The following is a 21,592-nucleotide window of genomic DNA, read 5'->3' as shown; positions in this document are numbered from 1 at the left end:
CTCATTTGTTCTTATCATTAAGAAATCTCAATCGCACTAGGATAATGGTGAAGAGTTGCTGAAGTTAGGTATTGAAATATATCTTAGGACAATGCAAAACATAAATAAAAAAAAAGAAAAACAACAAAAGAGCCAACCCAGAACTTGTCACCTTACCTCTCTCAGCAATGACACAAATTGCTGTTACATCGATGAAATTGCAGGTGTTGCTAAGACCCAACTGACCAAGATTCTCCAGAATGCCAAATTTTCTTTAGCCCTCAATGAAATGTGTTCATAACAGTGAAGCCCTTCTTCTGGCCTGTGCAAGGTTCCAGCACAACTCAAAATTCATGGGAAGAGATGCTTATTTTTGCAAGTCTTTGAAAAGCACCACCACTGCACAAGATATCCATAACGTGGTAAGGAAGTACCTGACAGACAATGATATTCCAGTCAATCACATTGTGTCCAGTGCTGCAGATGATGCACCAACAATGATGGGACAACATAAAGGACTAGTGAAACTCCTGAAAGATGACAACAATCCTGATATGATGACTGCTCACTGTATTGTTAAGCACAGCCTGGCAGCTTTTGCCAAGTTTAGCTATATGTGGGAGCAGGGGATGAACTAGACACTAAAGATGATAAGTTTCACAATTCAAAAAATGCTATAAAAACATGAAGACTATGTAAGACTACTCCATACAAAAGTACAAGTGTTACAAAAAATTTTATTACTTTGTATTACTCTAGTGGATTAGGGTAGAAACTGGGGATTCCCACTTTCCAAAATCCGGTTACATAAGGACTTGACTTATTTTTTAAATCTTCCTTTTATGTTTAGTAAATTAAATTACATAGAAAACTAAATTTTACAGACTCAAAAATTGATGGAAAAAAACCAAAAAAACAAAGATGCTTGATGTTATCAGTCAACCAAGCTTTTTGTAGGCTCTGGTCTTGAAAAATAACCTCTAACCCTAACCCTTTTCACACATCTCAATGTGATCTACCACAAAATGTCTCGCAATTTATCTCAGAACAATCCTCAACCTCCATGAAAACACCTGAGAGACAGTTTCGTTGGTCTGAAACAGATAAACTTCTGTTTGGTTTGCTCAGCCACTGCTCTTTAGTTAGGAAAAACATGACTTTGCGGCCTAAAACATTTGGTCACATCAACAAGTGAAGAACAACATGCAAAATAATAACGTGAAAGCAATCTATACTTGAAAACAACACTTCATGTGGTTGGGTCCCCATAGTAGTTGCTAAGGAATGTGAATTGAAAAAGAAAACCACCTCAATATTTGTAAGCATGATGACTTTTTCACAAATTGCTTTAACCCTTTTGATACCACCTCTGGCTCTGCAGTACAAACGTCTTGTTTAAAAAAGTTCTAAGTTAAAATCTTCCACCAAACCATAGTCACAATTTATGTTCCTAACACTAAGTGATAACTAAGTTATTTCACAAAATTTTTTGTTGTATTTAAAATTAACTGAAAGAAACACAGAGCATCTAAAAAAAAGTACAGTAACGAAAGGGTTAATAATTACCACTGTAAAATATATGTATAATGGTAAAAAAGAAATTACTAGACAAGAATCTAACCCTTTTGCTACCGTATTTATTTTGAGATGCTTTGTGTTTCTTTCAATCATTTTGAATAACTCATTAAGCTAATGTTAGGAACATAAATTGTGACTATGCTTTGGTGTAAGATTTTAATTTAAAACTTATGCAATTCCTTCACATTATCCCACCTAGCAGTTAAGGCCACAAATATAAAGCAAACCTCTATAGAGTTATTCATTCAGCAGTTAAATTTTCTTTTAACACTTTAGCATTTAAACTGGCCATAATAATCTACCTGTTTTATCTTCAAACTGGCCACATCTGGACTCCCACACTTACCTAACAATATCATTTTAAAAGTAAACAATATCATTGAAATCTCAAAGCTACAAAGTAATGCATGACTAATTCAAATTGATGTGAATAAATATTACATTTGACACAGAAATCTGAATAATAAAGGGTTAAATTACATCATATCTATAAAAAAAAAGACCCAACAGCATAGCCCCAGATACAGTAAGTCCAAATAAAATGGAAGCCCACATCTTGAATGCCTTCAATCATGAGCATGCTCAGTCAAGACTAACCTGGGGGTAAACAACACAAAATAAAAGCTTCTAATCTAGTATTAAAAATACCATTTTCTGAACTCAAACACGTAATTATTGATGAAACAGTGAGGGTAACTTACCTTGACTAAACATGAATTTGTGACCACCTGTTTCGGATCCACAACATCCACAAGAGGTTCTGCAATTGCCACTTGTCTGATGACACTCATATCAAACCCATAAACATTTTCCCACCCTAAAAATCGGAGAAAAGAAAAAGTTTTTTAAATTTTAATTTTTTTCATTTAAACTAAGTGATCTGAATTAAAACCTTTCATCAAAAACTTCATATTAATTTATGACCTAAACACACGCTTAATAATAACTGTTACTTTACTAAATTCATTATTTTCAAAATTAATTTAAACAAAGGTAGTGTACATTTATAGAAATAAGGTAATAATAAAAAAGTTTCTTAATTTGATGGGATTCTTGGGAATCAAACAAGTCACAAAAGGGTAAAAACCCAATCCAAGCACACTGAGATACAATAAAGTATTGAGAGGAAAGACACTGAAATATGCCTTTTATTGTAATTGTCTCTTTCTAAATTCTTGGTTATTTTCAAACTTAACTGAAACATACGCAGAATATTTCATTCAAAATACACTCACACAAGAGTTATATTTACACACACAACATTCAATTCTGTACAAAAACTCAAAACACCAAAATAGTAAATGAAACTTACAGTTGATTTTCTCATCCTTGTACTGTCTGTCCTCAATAGCACAGATGTAAAGTGTTGCTCTGTCAGGAAAGATCAAACCTCCAGGTTTCTAAATGGAGAGGGGGGGAAAAAAAACTATGTCAATTCAGTTCATCAAGGTAATTACCATCATAGAAGGGATATTATTCAAAGGTAGTGAAAGATAAATGCATAATTAGCTGGTGTCAACAGAAATTTCACCTACCTACTGGATTTGTGAACTTAACCCTTCTGTTATTATATAACTAAGCAAAATATACCCCTTATGTGCTCCAATTATATTCTAACTCTTGTATTTAAACTGGTTTCATAAAACCAACTTGTTTCAAAATTTTGTTTGCACATCAGCACAGAAAATGAGTTATTAGTTAATATTCGTTAAGTATACAACAAAATTGTAATTATGACGAACTGTGCAAATTACTGGATTATCTATCAGCTGAACTGAATGCACCATGGAAGTAAAATACTGAAATACTGGAATTTGTCCTTGAAGAAAACTAGGAAATGTAATAGATACCATCAACAAAATGAAATAAACTCACACACACACATAAATACAAAGAAACACATATAATGTTACACAATCGAAATTAATCAAAATTTGTCAAGAGGTTTGACAAATTTTGATTATAAAATGATTTTGATAACAGTTCCAATAATGATGAAAATAGTAAGAATTTAAAAAGTGTTTTTCTTATATTTAGAAAGCTTTTAGACCTAACCACAGTCCTTCCAAGAAAAACAAAAACCATTAGATTTTTTTTAAAAACTTTTCCTTTGAAGCAATTGATGAAATGAATTTTTACTCAAAGAGAGAAAAAAAATTTGAGGTTTCCCACACATTTGGGAAAAAGTTACAAATCTGATTATTTTTTGGAATATTGTAGAATAAATTTCATTTATAAACGATTTTCTTTTTATTTTTTTCAAATTCTCTTTTCATTTCATCTGGAATTTTGGTTTACTTGTAACATGTGAAGATATATCAGTAAGCCCAGATATCCTTCCATAGTGAACTGCAAGCCAATGACACCTACAGGAAGCAGTTTTTAACAAACCAGCAATGGGAAACATACAAGCATACATTTATGGCAAGCTTCTTCAGTTTCTACTTATCAAATCCACACCCAAGGCTCTAGTCAACCTGAGGATATAGTAAGAGACACTTGTCAAAGATGCCGTGCACTGATATTGAACCAGAAACTACATAATTAGGAGGCAAACTTTTCAACCACATAGCCATGCCTGCATGTCCTCTATTAATGTCATCTCAAATTAAAAGTCAATCTGAGAACAGTTCTAAGTTTGAAGAGATAAACTTAGTACCCAAATTTGCAATCACCCACAGAAAAGAACATTGAGAAATAACACGATGAGAATATTATTTTTGTTGTTCAACCCAAAGTTAGCCCTGATTGAGCAGATATATGATCAAAGATATTCCTATCTTGTCCAACCCTTAAGAACAGATGGTAATGTTTGAGACATTTTAGCTGCTATTTCAAACAAGTCAAGCAACTATGTACAGACATTCCATTGGCTCACTACTTAGCTCCTGGTCAATCAACTGGGCATAACACATTTTCAAAAATGTTCTTGCTGTGACCAACCTTTTTTAATACATCTTGGACTACTTTGTCTATTTTGTCCTCTACCTTTTCCATTAGACTGGAATTATTTAGTAGAGTAATGGCTGCTATCTCTAGTGGAGTAAACAGCTACAACTGACCCTCCAATTTATGTTTACCTTTGACAGCAGGAAGTGGCAACAATACAATATCACAATGTTCCTACTAACTATTAATTAGCCAATGATTTGTGCTGATGAACAAAAAGACAGGTAAATGATGCCACCACTGTTCACAGGCTATATGAAGAGCAGTTTTGTAATGAATTAAAAGCAAAAGAAACCTTGAGTACGCATGTCTTTAGCAAGAAGAAGCAAGGCAATTTTATGGCCTTTGCAGAGCTTCTGATTGCATAGGCAAATGTTTAATTTGAAGATCTTTAAATAGCTGCAAATGAAACCATGAGAGATAAGGGTAATTCGAGAACTGGTGTTCTTTGAAGGGATGAATGTACATGGATTGGGATGGAACCAGTATGAGGAGTATCAGAGGAAATGTGTGCTGGGTGGATTTGATTGTAAAATATCACAGAAACAAACACATTGAGCAGAATTAAAACTACATACAAATTGGTTAAGTACTCACCAGCCATTTGTCTCTGGCATAAAGAACTGTTTTAAGCATAGACTCGTAAAAAAGACAGTAGCCCATCCATTCACTAATAATGATATCGACTCCTTCAATGCCATCAGGAAGCTCCACCTCTTCAACTTTTCCACGGACAAGGGTCACCACTGAAATGAACATTACATGTAGCAATTTAATACTAAAGGTCAACAGATGCAAAGCAAAGTTTTTTCCTAGTTCTATAACTTTCTTCAGTTCCCTCTAGGAGATTGTAATTATATGTGCATACAGATATGTATGTACACACACGTCATAATTCCTGTGAATATAGTAATCATCTGTAAATTTGTGATTATTTCTGAAATTGAAAACACAAGACAATGTATTCTATGAAAATATATTATAATAATAAAAAAAAACCCACAACCTTGTTTTGAAACTGACAGCACCAACATGGTTAGGGTTGTGTGTGTGTGTGTATATATATATATATATATATAACTTGCCATTAGATTAAGTTTGCCCCTCAAAATAAAAAAAATTTTTTAGTAAGAGTTCATGCTTATTAGATTTTTGCAAGGAACTGGTTGACAGTGGCTTTCAATATCACAAGCTGAGTGAATCAGTGATTATATTAATGCATCTTATTAACATTATAACCAATTTTTCTACATTTTCGAAAACTTCTGGAATAAAAAGAAAACAAGCAAAAAAAACCCCTCTTATTTGAAAAACAGATTAAGTGTGTACAACAGGGAGAGCATCCAGTTGTAAAATCTTACCTCAAATAACTCCTCATTTAAATTTATGCTAGCACAGCAAGAATGTGTGTTAAATAAATTAATGACTACAAAATTCAGAATGGTTAAATTGTTAGGAACAGCACATTCAGATAAGATTGTGATGTTTATTGAATCTGATCAATTAAATACAACTGCTGAGTGAAGCCTATGAAACTTTGGTTGGTATGCTAATACTGGTGGCTGTTAACAAGCACATGATGGAATAGTAAATGTGTTTAATTCTTTAGCATTTAAACCAGCCATATCCAGTCAAAATATTCCACCTGTTTTATGTTCAAATAGCCCAAACCAGCCTCCCACATTTGCCCAACTATGTCATTCTAAACAATCACATAATCAAAATCTTGAAGTTATGAAATAATGTATGATTGATTCAATCTGGCATTATTTTATAATGTGAATAATAAATAAGCATTACATCTGGCAGATTTCCAATGCTTGCTGCATAGGTCACAAAAAAGTTTGCTGAGGTAGAATTTTTCTAAAGTCCAGATGCCAATATCAACCTATTTCCAAGTGAAGTATTAATTTCCCCAGACAGGCTTTATGCAAAAAATTGGAAATAAACTGTACTGTTTAAGAAAGCTTTTACTTATTAAGATCGCTAAACATGCTGAAAAGCCCAGATATCCTTTCAGTGACATAAAACCATTACTTACAAATACTATAAATGCGTGCGTGGGTCATTGCCAGTGGCATGTAAAAAGCATCATCTGAACTTGGTCAATACCAGCCTCTCCCACCCCGACTGGCTCCTGTGCCAGTAGCACAAAAAAGCACCATCTGAACGTGGGGGGTGCCAGTACCGCCTGACTCACCCCTGTGCTGATGGCAACGTAAAAAGCACCCACTACACTGAGTGGTTGGCATTAGGAATGGCATCCAGCTGTAGAAACACTACCAGATCAGATTGGAGCCTGGTGTGCGGCCTCCTGGCTTGCCAGTCTCCAGTCAAACCATCCAACCCATGCCAGTATGGAAAATAGACGTTAAACGATGATGATGATGATGACAGAATACACAATTTCTGCCTGCCAAATCTACTCACAAAACCACAAGATTTTTGTTGGTCTGGAACTAGAGAAGACACTTTCCCGGAGTAGCAGAACTGAACCCAAAACTACATGGTTGGGGACTGAATTTTGTCAACCGCAACCCATGCCCACACTAATCCCTGGCTGGACATTCAACAGAAAGAGAGAAACCCATGGCAGCACAGAAAATACCGTGGGACCACTAGCTCAGAGGGACAAATGATAAACTGGCTTGTCAAAAGAGGAGTCGACAGATGAAATGCAACATCTTACTAAACGTTGTCCTTGCTACTCACCATTATCAAGATGGTTGTTTTCCACAATCTTCTGACCATATTCAATGATACTGGAACATTCAATCTGTTACAAAACAAACAACATGGTTAACAACAGCTGATAAATTGATTAAACCAAAATATATTTAAATGGCTGACTTAAACAACAGCCTAATAACACAGGGAGCCATCACTTAAGCACCCTATCACCACCACATTTTCCATAGAATGTAGTTTTATAAAAGCTCCACTCTCACCATGTTTTGAAAATAGAAAAACCGCTCACACTGCTTTATTATTATTTTCAGGATTATTATAGATGCTAGCATGGACAAGTGCTCCTTATATAAATTACTTATGATGAGGATTTATACAACAAAATTATAATAGGTTTAGACACACAATCAGACATATTTTGACATAAAATATTTGTTACTGATTTTCCTACCCGGCCATAACAGTGTCTACTTTAGGCACAAGGCAACAATTGAGAGGAGAGAGGTTAGCCAATTACAATGACCTTAGGTGACCAGTACTTTATTTTACCAATTCTAGAGGAATGAAAGGCAAAGTTGGTCTCACTGGGAGTCACACTAAAAGAGTAAAAAGCAAAAGGAAACCCTACAAAGCATTTTCTCCAACATTCTAACAATTCTGCCAATAAAAACAACATCACAATCTGATAACAGAAAGGTTATACAAGGCACAGGTATGGCTGTGTGCTAAGAAACTCACTCCAAAAGCCCTTAGTTTCAGATTCAATTCCACTTCGTGGCATCTAAAGCAAGTGTCATTCATTATAGCCTTGGGCTGACCAATATCTGGCAAATAAAAGTTGGTGGTTGGAAACTCTGTTAAAGCCTATCATTTGTATATTCATGTGCATGTATTGAAACCTTCTTGGGCAGTAGTGGCACTTATACCCACAACTCAGAAATTCAATATGAAAGACCAACAAAAAGTAACATACACGAAAACAATGGTTTAGCACCAAAGAGTGGCACACAGCTATAAAGTATTGCCTGAAGACGTCACATGTAATCCAAGCCAACATGAAAAAAGTAGACGTAAAAAGAATGATATTGTTGAATTATTAATAATTCTAACTTTTTTTTTTTTCAGGAAAAGAAAAAAAGCCACAAAAAATGTACTTACTCCAATAACTTTACTGGCTCCAGCTTTAGCAGCAAACATACTTAGGATTCCAGTACCACATCCAACATCCAGCACAACTTTACCTTTGAAGAGGTGTTTGTTATGGTACATAGAGTTACGATAAGTCAATGTGCGTACTTCATCTTTGAGCATTTCCTGTTAAAAGATGTAAAATACAAAAAATATTAGCCTTCTTTATTTAAATTTATACTATTTAATCCTTTATCATTTAAACCGGTCATATCTGGCCGAAATATTTTATCTACTTCATGTTCAAACCAGCCAGATCCAGCCTCTCGAATGTCATTCTAAAAATAAGCTCACGTCAATGAAATCTCGAAACTATGAGATAATGCATAATCAAATTAAAACAATGTGAATAAATAAGCATTATTTGAATGCTAAACGGTTAAAATACTATTACAGCCCTCTCTACTAAGGCTGTCTGCTCCTAGTGAGAGCAGATGCTATCAACCAATTTAGTTAAAACAGCTCTCATCAATCAGCCCAGCAGAAACAAGGACTGAACTCAAAACCATGTGGTTGGGAAGCAAACTTAACCAAATAGCCACACCTGTGCCAAAGTAATGAATGTAAATAAGAACTTAAATTATTGTGCCGGACTATTGTCAATCTAAATTAGTTTAAATTTACCAGCAACAAAAGTTTGTCTCTATACTGAAGTACATATCTGCCAGCCTTGCTGAGCTCAAAGCCTGGTGATATTCCTATTTCATGGATGGACAGGTTGAAAACTAGCTGTGAAAAGAACTACACCAGCAGTTTCTTGACAAATACCTACACCTCTGCACACATGGGCTATCATAAAGAAATTAACTGAGAACTAATTAATAGTAAGTTCAAATTTTGGCACAGTTTTAGAAATAGTAGATTCTAATTTTGGCAAGGCCATCAGTTTTTGAGGGGAGAAAGAAATGTTGATTACATCAACACCAGTGCTTGAGTGGAACTTTATTTCATTGACTGCAAAAGGATAATAGGCACAGGTGACCTGAACAGAATTTGAACTCAAAACAGAGTTGGAAGAAATGCTGCTAAGCATCTTGTCTAATGAATGAACTAATGATTTTGCCAGCTCATCATCAAAGAAATAATGATTCCTTCAAACTGGCCTTAAGGCCGATAATTTTAGTGGGAGAGGTCTAGCTGACTACATCAACCCTAGTACTTCACTGGTACCTTATTTTATTGATTTCAAAAGGATGAAAAAGCAAAGTAGACTTCAATCTAATTTGAGCTTACAACATAAATAGGAAATATTGCTAATCATTTTGTCTGGAACAGTAATAATAATAATAATTTCAAATTATGAAATGCTGGACAATGATGTGTTAATGATTTTGCCAGCTAATAACAATAATTCTTTCCTCTTTTGAAGAAAGGAGTGTTGGCAATACAATCAATCCCCACACCCCCTTAATACTTAATGCTGATGATGATAACAGCAACAATGACATTGATACTTACCTCGTGAATACCAAAATGAGCATAGGAGTCAAAATAGTAGTCCTTGGATGTCATTTCATCAACTTGGGTGTTTCCATTACTGCTGGAAGGTGTGGTCTGATAATGAAAAACAATAATGAATTTAAAACATTGTCTGACACCTCTCACTAGCATTCAACATTAAAAAAATAGTGCTAATGAAAATGCTGCAAGAAAAATGATTAATTGATTGATATTGGCAAGAGAACTGAGAAATATATTAATTAGTGACAACAATACTACTAACATCACTTACATTAGTAGGTGACATTTTAAATTCAAATCTTTAGTAGATTTAATCCAAAACCGGCTCAAATATTCTACATATTTTTCATTCAAACTGCTCTCTCACAAGTAGCCTACACTAGCATTGAAAACACTAAAGATGTACTAAAGGTTGATTTGATCAACAATACCCTTATTTGTGGCAGATACAGCTTCACAAGCCTGTGGTTTCAGGTTCACTCATATAGTGTGGTGCCTTGAGTGACTGTTTACTTCCATAACCCTAGATTGACCAAAACTTTACAAGTGAATTTGGTAGACCAACAGTAAAAAATCCTGTCATGTGTGTGTATCGTTCCTTCCCTCTTGGCATCACTATCATACAAGTACTGACATATTTGTTTGCAATCTTGCAAGAAAACACATTCAGTCATTATATTGTGTGTTTAAAGGGCTATAGCAACAGAAATAGTATCCAATCATAAAAAAAAAATCTGCCTCAGCAGATTTTGTCTGCTTTATGCAAGCATAAAAAGTAGACATTAGACAATGATCATCATGATGAGTCTTGCACATGGAAAGGCAGACTCTTGTGGCAAAATTTATAAAACAGGAGAAAACTAACTAGGGCTGAGGTGTGAAGTGATAACAATCAAATTGTCTAAAAGCTTAATACTTTATATGCCATTACTGAAGTTGTGTGGTGTCTCCAACATAGTTCACTGCACAAGAAACAACCAACCTATGATAATCAATTAAGAACGACAGCTGACCAAATGAACAGGATACATGTGATTGCAAGATTATAGGAGGATGTTCATCATCTTACTGTATTTTCCCAATGACTCCCTCATTGTTTAATGTCTACTTTTCCATGCCTGTACAAGATAAACAGAATTAACAGAGGAAAAACTTTCAGATGAAATACCCTTCCTGTCACCACCCTCATTTGTTTCCAAGTAAGTTAATACTTCCTCACAGCCCGGGACTCATGGGTGCTGGGGCCACATAAAAAGCACCCAGTATGCTCTGTTAAGTGGTTGGTGTTAGAAAGGGCATCCAGCTGTAGAAACCATGCCAAAACAGACATGGAGCCCAGGTAGCCCTTCGGCTAGCCAGCTCCTGTCAAACTGCCCAGCCTATGCCAGCATGAAGAATGGATGTTAAACCATGATGCTTAATTACAACCATCATGGAATGTCAAGGGAAGGGTATACACAAAGACATATGCAATAGGCCTCTTTCAGTTTCCTTCTACCAAATCCACTCACAAGGCTTTGGTCAGTCTGAGGACTATATAAGAAAATATCCAAGGTACCACACACTGAAACTAAACCCAAGGTCACATGATTGGGAACCAAGCTTCTTAACTGCAGTCACATCTGCATTATAATTAAATAGAATAAGGTCTGAATAAGAAATAAAATACTTTTAAATGTTCGTTTTGACACACCATTCCTAAAACTAATGATTTCATCACACTGGCTTTTATGCCAGTGTAATTGCTGTGTGTGATGGCAGAGGAACCATATGGTGACTTCAAACCAAACTTTTAAGGGTTGTAGCTAAAACCTAACACATTTAGATTGACTGCAATGTTGTTTTAGTCACCACACAGCTCTCAATGATTTCAAATCAACTCCCAGAAGGATAAAAGCTGAAAGTCAACATTGGCAAGATTTGAACTTGCTTAAGAGATGTAGCTGAAACTAAAAATATGAACATCAGATACGCAAATGAAAAAAATATAAAATGCAGCTTGATAGGAAGGGGTTTCAATATTACAGAAATACAATATTTAACTCTTTAGTCAACACATTTCTGTTAAGTAACAGTCTTTAATATTTTTTGAAATGAAGAAATTAATAAAATCATTTTTATTTTTAAGCTAGTGTTTAGAACATAAAATTTTCATGTGAAGTTTTGAATTTAGATCACTTTAAACTTTTTTGACACCATCTCTGGTTCTTTGATACACGCTTCCTACACTTAAATGAACTTTAAAAAAAACTGCCACCAAAATTTCATATTTAAAAGGCACAAGCTTAGCAATGACAAAGATATTTGACCAAGTCCATAATTTTCAAAATTAACTGAAACAGGCTGTATTTCAACAAAAGAGTTATAACTGGAAGCTTGAATACAGGACCAGGAGTGGTCTTAAGTGGGTCAGTATTAAAAGATTCAAAGGAAAGACGATGGCAATCTAGAAATCCTTCTACCGGAAGCAAAAGAACAAAAGAGTCACTCTGTAATAACTCAAACTAAAAATAGCACCCAAATCTCAAACTATTACCATAGCCCTTTAACATATAAACTGGCCATATCTGGTCTAACCAGCCAGATCCAGCCTATCACACCTAACCTTCAATGCTATTATAAAATATACATCATCAAAATTTCGAAGCTACAAGATAATGTATGATTAATCAAAAAAAAATTGGGATGAAAAATAGATAATATAGTTCTAGATAGCCGTCAACCTAGGATGGTCATGACTGGACAGCCATCATAAGTCTGCTTTTTATTAAATACCAATAACACTGTATGCATCACAACCATCCTTCACAGCAATCAGAACCGTAGGAATGTGGTGAGATTCGTCACTAGATTTCAGAAAGTGGTGAACATTTTCATTTGACAGATGAAGAAGAGAGACTCATAGGGTGTAAGTGTATAAATATGTGAAGAGAGAGAGAGAAAGAAGACCTCTGTTTCTACTGTGAAGTAGCTCTAAAAGAATTAAATTATGTTCTTGGAAAAATTTTATAATTTCAGATAGTATTGTGTTACTATCAACCTGCACACTTGGTTCCATCCACACTCCAGAAATTTTTACTTTTTTGTCTTTTTAATAATTTTCAAATATAGGGTAGATGATACTGAAAATACCTGGATTTTGATGCTTATAAGATTGAAGAGTTAGGTAGTATTTTAGCAGTTCTTCTCCTGAACCCTATAATAATGCACAAATGAAATAACTTCTGGTGACTTGGCTTCTCAAGTTTCAAGACAGATAAGGAAAAATGGGAGTGAGCAATGTGAATAGGTGGAGAAGCAGTTATCAACTCCACATACAATCAACAAAGCTGAATTTAATATCCAGATGTATCTCCGGTGTTCACTCAGATCTAGTAAGAAAAATAATTTTCATTTCACCGTCTTTACACATAAGCATGAAACCTCAAATTTATTTATGTGGGAGGAAAAGCAGGAACCTTGTGATCTTTGTGTCCTCACCACCACCACCACCACCACAATGGTTGCACAGAAAGAATGATCAGTAGTAAATAAGTGGGATGGGATGATACAGTTTGAAATTGGAAAGTGAATCTGCTCATCAAAAATAGTGCTAGATTGAGGCCAACTAAAACCCTATTTTTGCCTGAGGAATCAGAAAACAGGTTTCAAGGTGGGAAATCATTATTACTAATAATGGCAATTATATTTTGAATGAATAAAGATATTTATGAAATGTTTTATGTTGATTTCAAGTCATAACAATGAAGTATGATATTACTTTTCAGTACCCCTAATAGATCTAAAGTTTTGAGAAGGAATAACGTAAAGCTTAGAGCTTGACAGCAAACGGAAATACTTTTCAATAAATGCTCTGAAAAATGAACTATCACTGTTTATCAAAGAACTTTGGTGTTGTTATATAGTGGTGGTGTACCATTTCTTTCAAACAATTTAAATCACTTTAAAGCAATAAGCTTGTAGCATATAACCAGAAGCAGTCTCAGGCAAGCTGGTATCAAAAAGGGATTAAATAGTGGAATATGAAGGCATTATCTTGGGGGTATACCACTTAACAGAAGACACTGTGTTCTAGACTGGAAACAAAACCCAGCACTGTGCTGATTTTTATCGGCAGATATAGTACATCTTGGACCACTTTAATCTATCCAACCTTTTTAAAGACTTTAGTATGACTTGAAAGAAATGAAACAGCTATTTTCAGCAAGCCAGCTGACTATGTAGAGCTTGATTGTGCTGTATTTTGCTTAGGCACTGTAGCACTGTTCTGATTGAAGCCCTCTACATAACCAGCCACAATCTTATAATTATCATCATTATTTTGTACTCCAAATACATAGTCCCTCATTAAAAATTTTTTTAACTTGTACGCTTGAAAGAAAAAGAAAATGAAAGCGCAGCAGGATTCATAAAAAAACTTTTTCTTCAAAATTTCAAAATTATTCTCCTAACCGAAAGTCAAAAATTTAACACTATTTTTCAGTCGTATGGCTTGAGGCAAATGTCAGCTTCTTTCATTGTGTGTGAATGCACATGAATTATGAGCTGGACTGTCTTGACAATGTGCAGTCTAAGCTATAAACTGGACACATCCACATAACACGTAGATTACCATCACGCATCCTTAACTAGTGTCTTCCTCCCCACGGGCAACTGCACAGTGCGCTTGTGTTAAGATGGCACTAATAATGAAAAATACTGTCGTTCTGCATAAGAAAAACACACAAAAATGGTATAACAACGCCGCCTCTTAATCTCCGTCCAGCAAGACTAGCAATAAGTCTATATTAGCCATTATAGAGATAACCCTCGCCATCAGCTTCATTTTTACTTTCACTTTTAATAATTTGAACGTAAAATGCCCATCACCGTCACACACACAAAGAAATAAGCTTTCCTATATGTGAGTCAGATCTTTCGTCTTGTGTGTATGTGTCCATCTCTCTCTTTCTCATTATATATATATATATATGCACACACACACAAAACGAAAGATCCTTTGACGCACGTCGCGTAATATTTTTCTTACTTCGAATATACTTTGAAATTTTGGAAAAAGACACCAAAACTGAATACGGAGAATTTTTTTTAGTGAAATTTTGTAGGTTTCCCCACTACCGAATCGTTATTTTGTAGGTTGCAAATATAAATTCGAAGAAATTGTGGAACGAAGCAAAAAAAAATTAGAGCCGGTTATATGGTGTACTTTGATGAAAATTCCGCTGTGTTTTTGCTGCAATATTTATAGAACGAAAATATTCGGTAATGAACGTTCACACAATAATTTGTATTATTTTATTCCGACCTGTCCCACATCGCCTCCAAAAATCCTACATTCTGTTGAATAAAAATATTCTTTTGCTTGAAAAGAAAAGGCAAAAACAACGTTCAGCATGGACGTTAGGAATATTGAATTACGTCCCTTCGCGGCCAAAAATTAAAACTTAATTGATACAGAAAAATCGGTTACAACTAAAAATAATCCCCTCCGCAAAACAAGTTGACTAGAGTGAGGCATAAAAAAATTTCAGCGGCTGCTAAACTAATATCTGAAACTAAAAATATTACCAGCAAAAATATCTATTTGATACTTGACACACGCACACTAATTGCCGATATAAATCCCAGTAAGGCCGTATTTACGGAAGAAAAAGAAACTCAAGAGTGAGACTAAACCGAATTATGCTTTGTGAGACACCTTGTGGATTTGGATTTTGCATGCAAGGGAAAAAAATTACGATGACATCATCCCATCAAATAGCAATAGAAATATGTGCGTGTGTGTATATATATATATATATATATATATATATACATACACACACACATACCTGAATATTAATTAGTACTAAAAAGATTCATAAATTACATAAATAAAAGTACAACGAACCAAAATGAAGCTCAGGCTTTCCATCGTTGCTTGTGCGTTTTCGATATTCGAGGTGACTAAATTGTAGAGAGCAGGAGATACACACACACACACACACCTATGCACACACTAACATAACAGACACCTCCTATACACGTGCCGTCCGAAACTGAGGACAATGATCCACGCTCTTCGAGGAAAAGGAGGAAATGGTCATGGAACGTGCAGCAAAAAATTAAATGTATTTAGTCAGATTTCCACATCCGGTGAATATGGAGAACAGCGACGTAATTAAAAGAAGAAGAAAAAAAGATGTACTTTTTTCTTCTCATCTTTACGAAATTTGTCGATTTTTTTCTGCATCAGTGCAGCAAATAGTTAACGTTTCTGTCTCAAATAGTTTTATGGTATCTCGGCAGAGGTTCCCCAACACCTGTCCCTCAAAATACCAGATGGGAAAAGAAAAGAGTACAAAAAAATATATATTTGTGCAAAAACGGAGGGAGAGGTGACAGCTCAGTGAAACACAGGCATGCTAAAAAGAATGAAAGAAAAAAAAAGCTATCATCCTCCCTTTCTCGTAAGATGAAAGACTTTGAGGGGCAGTTATTCTCATAATACGCGTGCTTATAAAATGAAAGTATTTTATTCGTCTGTAAAGTCAAAGGGAAAACAATTTACGACTGGAAATAACTTGAAATTTTGACACAAGGTCAGAAATTTGGGAGGAGGGTTGTGCTTTTTTTTTTCTTTTAGGGAGTTATTCGATTACATGGGTTCAGTACTTGACTGGGTCCGTGTAAGGATGAAAAGTAAAGTTGATTGACATTTGAACTCCGTACGTAAACAATAAGAATAAATGCCGCTAAAGTATTTAGTCCGAAACTTGGAAATAACACCGGCAGGCCTTGATTTGGTTTACATATCCGCCTAAACACACATCATGATTTTTTAGATTCCTTCCTTATGAACATCTGTTGATACAAAATACCATCACCGCACCCAGCTGCTAAGATTTGTCTTTTTCCCGTCTTTGCATTTTTAAAAATATTAATCGATTAAAAATCAAGAAATTAATAACGAAAACCGGTACGATTTAAGAAGAGTGGTCCCGGTGCGCGCACTCGCACATCCGCGTAGCTAGTCGATCCTATAACGACTCCTTAGCAAAGTAAATAAAACACAAAATTTTTTGGCGATGTTTCGTATGTCGTAGATCAGATTTCCGTCGATTTCCGTAAAAAACTTTTATTTTTTTACATAAGTAATGAGAGCGAAAGAGACTAAGAGGAAGCGATTTTACGACGAGAAGGTTTCACTTTGAAATCGGCCTGTGTGCGTTTGATGGGGTGTGGGAGACAGACAGTATGTTGTGTAAGTGAAGTGCTTCTGTTAGTGTGTGCGAAGAGACAGAGAGAGTAATGTGTGAAAGAGAGAGATAACTGATTTTTTACTCGGTGTATGTGTATATGTATGTATGCATGTATGTGTGTGTGTGTGTGTATGTATCTATGTATGTGTGTGTGTTTATGTATGTATGTATGTATGTATGGCCGGCATAGACTTTTCACACAGAACATTACCAATCGATTTTGTCACTTTTCCTTACACATTTTGTACTGTTCGTTCCTTTTGCTGCACAACACAATGTTTACACATGCATATATGCATGCTTGCACCCAGTTTCTGTGCACCTCTATAGACTATTAACTTTTTTTTTCCTTTGAATGCAACTCTTTTCTCATGAGAAGAATATCTCCTCATTTTATAACTCTCCCATCTTTTTCTTACCATTTCACCATCGTCACATCAACAGAGACATTAAGGCTGCACAGTAGCAGTCGACAAGGCATGTATAACGATTAAAAAAAAAAATTTTGTCTATATCTTCGATCACTGTCATTATTCCATTGAGTCAACCTCATTATTTTCTACATAGCAGACTGTTACATAAACAGGCCGCAAGGTAATCTTTCGTTTTAATTCGAAATAATGTAAACACTGAATCGGCCATACATACATACATACATACATACATACACACACCACACACGTACTTACACACACACACATACATGCAGACATACACCGAGTAAAAAATTACGATGAATCGGGCTATACACATACATACCACATAAAACACACACACATACATAGATACATACACACACACACACACATACATGCATACATACTATACACATACACCGAGTAAAAAATCAGTTATCTCTCTCTTTCACACATTACTCTCTCTGTCTCTTCGCACACACTAACAGAAGCACTTCACTTACACAACATACTGTCTGTCTCCCACACCCCATCAAACGCACACAGCCGATTTCAAAGTGAAACCTTCTCGTCGTAAAATCGCTTCCTCTTAGTCTCTTTCGCTCTCATTACTTATGTAAAAAAATAAAAGTTTTTTACGGAAATCGACGGAAATCTGTGCTACTACAACCGAAACTATGCCAATTTTTTTTATACAAAGTAAATAATTTTTTTTTTTAAACAAAGTAAAAACAAAAACACAAAGGATCAACTAGTCACGACTAGCTAACGCGGATGCGCAAGTATGCGAGTGCGCGCACCGGGACCACTCTTCTTAAATAGTACCACGAAAACCTTTATTTCAACAGATTCCAACATCGAAATTTGTATAACATCTGTATTTTATTTACAATCTTTGCCAATTTGAAACAGTTTTCAAATGTTTATTTCTGGATAGACTGAACCAAAATGTTTAATTCTAAACCCGTCAAGAAAACAAGAAAATTATCTTACTGAAGAATAACGAAACCCAATTCCAACACCAAACCAAATTTCATTTCGTCGAGGAAGAGGAGAAATGATACCTATCAGTAAAACCTTTACCTATTCTGTGTATAGCATGTTTTATAGACAGAACATATTTCCTTGATGCCCATGCATCAAAAATGGGCATGTCACCCCTACCCCCCTACCACCAGAGTAACTTGGGATTTGCGAAAGGAAAGCTTAATATTATTCAGATCGTAATGAAACAAGGACAGACTAAACTCTGAAAACAAGCATGGGCGTTTAAGGGCAAGCTAAGGGGTTAAGAAATACCCCTTCTATATGGCTGTTCGACCGGTTAAAAATTGCTGGGTGATAACCAACAAATCACACATTGCAGTCTTAAAACGTGAAGAACATACTGAACAATGTATGTCTAGATAACCAATTATTCGGAATGTAACCGCACTTCTGTTCGGTCAGAGATGACATATAAAGCTAGTTTAAGAAAACAAGACTATTTTACACATTCAATTGCATCGAAAATAACTAGGTTATAAAAAATATTTAAAAATTAATGGTTATATAGAGCTGATTACTTTTCAAGCTTTTTAAACAAAAGGTCTTAAAATATTTCATTTGGTTGAAAGAAAATGGACGTGACTTATTTCGGATTCTACCCCACTGCGCAGTACCTTGGGCTAGTATCTTCTATAGCCCCAGACAGGCCAATGCCTTCCTAGTGAATTTGGTAAACGGAAACCCGTCGTGTCTGCGTGTTTGTCACTGCATGTAAGCAATTTGTTTACGTTCTCGTGACGTAGAGGTTCGGTAAAACAAACCAAGAGGGAATAAGTTACCTGACTTTGAACCACTAAAACAACCTTTCAAGGCGGTGCATCAATATGGTCGCTGTCCAATGACTGATGCAAGCGAGAGAATAAAAATGTTTTAAAACAAAAGGTTATAGAAATCATGCAAAATGGACACCGTGGTGCTAGACAAACCCTGGTCGGGCTATCAGCTCGTTACCGCATGGTTTCTTCAAACTGCACAGAAGCTGCATTGATTGACTGGTAGAAGAAAAACTTTTATGACAAGGGATGTACAAATAAACACAATTACAAAATCTTCAGGATGTAACCCCCCCCCCCCCAAAAAAAAAACGTGATCTTTCAAACAATGGTTCGAGAGCTCAGAAAAGGCCTGCCCCAACATATATAAATAATAAAAAAAAAGCTAATAAACTATTATACTAATAAAAAGACTAATATAGATAACCCCTGTACATATTGTATCATATTGCTCTATGCATTTTTTACAATATGAACTGATTAAAGTAGTAAAGGAATATGAGGTTTTCAAAATTTACAGCTTCCATAATGAGTTTCTAAAGCGTATCTTTAAACATTTTGATACATATTCCATCGAAAACCATCGAAGGAGAGATGCCAGAGATGTGAAATCTTGCACACATTAATTTCGATTCTTATTAAAAAATGCATTATTTACTTCCAGGTAAACTAACACCTCACTGTTGAGAGACGACTTCAAAACTAACTAATAGCGATTTCTCTTGGAAATTGACAAAATTTGGCATTGTGGTCTTTTATCAAGTACCAGCAGAAAAAGAATTTAGCCCCCAAAGACATTCATGCTGACATGGTTGCTACATTAGGGGATAATGCTCCAGCTTTATTAACATTGCAAAAGTGGGCAGCTGAATTTAGAGAAGTCAACGTCGTAACTTTCAGTTCTGCTAATCCGTAGAGATAACTTTAGTGGCATAAAATATAAAGCTGCATATGTAAGTAAATAGATGTGTGCGCCACATAAAAAAAAACCACTGAGTACCTTCTCTAAGCTGAGTGGCGTTAAGAAGGGTATCCAGCTGTAGAAACCATGCCAAAGCAGGCAAGCTCCTGTCAGGCCATCCAGGCCATGCCAACATGGAAAGTGGACATTAAATGATGAAGTGTGTGAGTGAGTAATAGTGAATGGTGAAAAGATATTTTTCATTCAATAAGGACAAGGTAATTTGTTTATATTACTTATAGATTTGGCAAGAATATAAATATGTGCACAGACATGTATTTACAAATATGGGTGGCTGTAAAAATAGGCACACACACACTTAGGTGCAAGCTTGGCTATGTGATAAAAATTTGCTCCCCAACCACATGGTTTTGAGTCCAATCTCACTGCCTGGCACTATAGGTGTTTTCTGCTATAGCCTTGGGCTTACCAGAACCTTGTGAGTGGATATGGTAGACGGAAACTGAAAGAAGCTTGTTGCTTGTACACACATACTCACACACCTGTGTGCGCACGCGCGTGTGTGTGTGTGTGTCACTAATCACTACTTGACAAACAGTAGTACTTAGTTGATGTCCTCTTTACTTAGCAGTTTGGCCAAGATACAGAATAAGTACCAGGCTTTAAAAAATTGAAGATGGTACCACAGTCCAATGAATGAAATAAGTAAAAGATGATGATAATACACACACAGACATGAGGGTGGGTTGAAAAGTTCAGAGGGTGACTATGAAGGAGTGAGACTAGAGCTGTACGATCTTACATACATTAATTTCAACTCTTATTATTAATAAGGGCATTGTTTATTTTCAAGTAAACTGACATCTCACTGTTCAAAAAAAAAAAGACTTCAAAAGTAACTAGTAGTGAATTCTCTTGAAAATGGACAAAATTTGGCATCTTCGTGCAATCAAGTAGCAGCAGAAAAAGGGTTTAGTCTCCAAAGACATTCATGCTTGCTACATTAGGGGATAACACTCCAGCTTATCAACAGTACAAAATTTAGCCGCTGAATTTAGGAAGGGAACAAAGAGTCTTGAAGATGACTCAAGATCTGGACGTCAAAAATATTTTTGTTCACCACATGGTGATGGACGACAGGCAATTGACTATAACTCAAATAGTTAATGTTATTAGCATATCTCATGAGAGAGTTGATAATATTCTGCACAATAAACTTGGCATTACGAAGGTTTCTGCCTGGTGGGTGATGTGACATGTTTTCTGACATCTGATCACATCACAGGAAGATCTGACATTGTTTCAGGCAGACCCAGCTGGTTTCCTTAAATGTTTCCGAACCCATGATGA

The 21,592-nt window shown here is 35.4% G+C and overlaps 1 protein-coding gene across 3 annotated transcripts in view; it reads right to left on the bottom strand.

Moving 5' to 3' along the window:
- LOC115213886 (protein arginine N-methyltransferase 1) overlaps positions 1 to 21,592 on the bottom strand; it is a 42,802-nt gene that overhangs the window by 7,808 nt on the left and 13,402 nt on the right. For 2 of the 3 annotated variants that reach the window (XM_029782854.2, XM_029782852.2), the window contains 6 exons: positions 9,841 to 9,936; positions 8,353 to 8,508; positions 7,219 to 7,282; positions 5,104 to 5,252; positions 2,870 to 2,957; positions 2,259 to 2,374 (listed from right to left, as the gene is read on the bottom strand). In XM_029782854.2, the coding sequence (XP_029638714.1) occupies positions 2,259 to 2,374; positions 2,870 to 2,957; positions 5,104 to 5,252; positions 7,219 to 7,282; positions 8,353 to 8,508; positions 9,841 to 9,936 (669 nt within the window). Of the gene's footprint in view, positions 1 to 2,258; positions 2,375 to 2,869; positions 2,958 to 5,103; positions 5,253 to 7,218; positions 7,283 to 8,352; positions 8,509 to 9,840; positions 9,937 to 15,733; positions 15,914 to 21,592 lie in introns of those variants that run through there. The other variant, XM_029782853.2, reaches the window with a different exon arrangement.

This window comes from Octopus sinensis, linkage group LG7 (assembly GCF_006345805.1).
Source record: "Octopus sinensis linkage group LG7, ASM634580v1, whole genome shotgun sequence".
Lineage (NCBI taxonomy): Eukaryota > Metazoa > Mollusca > Cephalopoda > Octopoda > Octopodidae > Octopus > Octopus sinensis.
The sequence above is the reverse complement of the archived record's forward strand: the minus strand, read 5'-3'. Positions and strand labels throughout refer to the sequence as shown.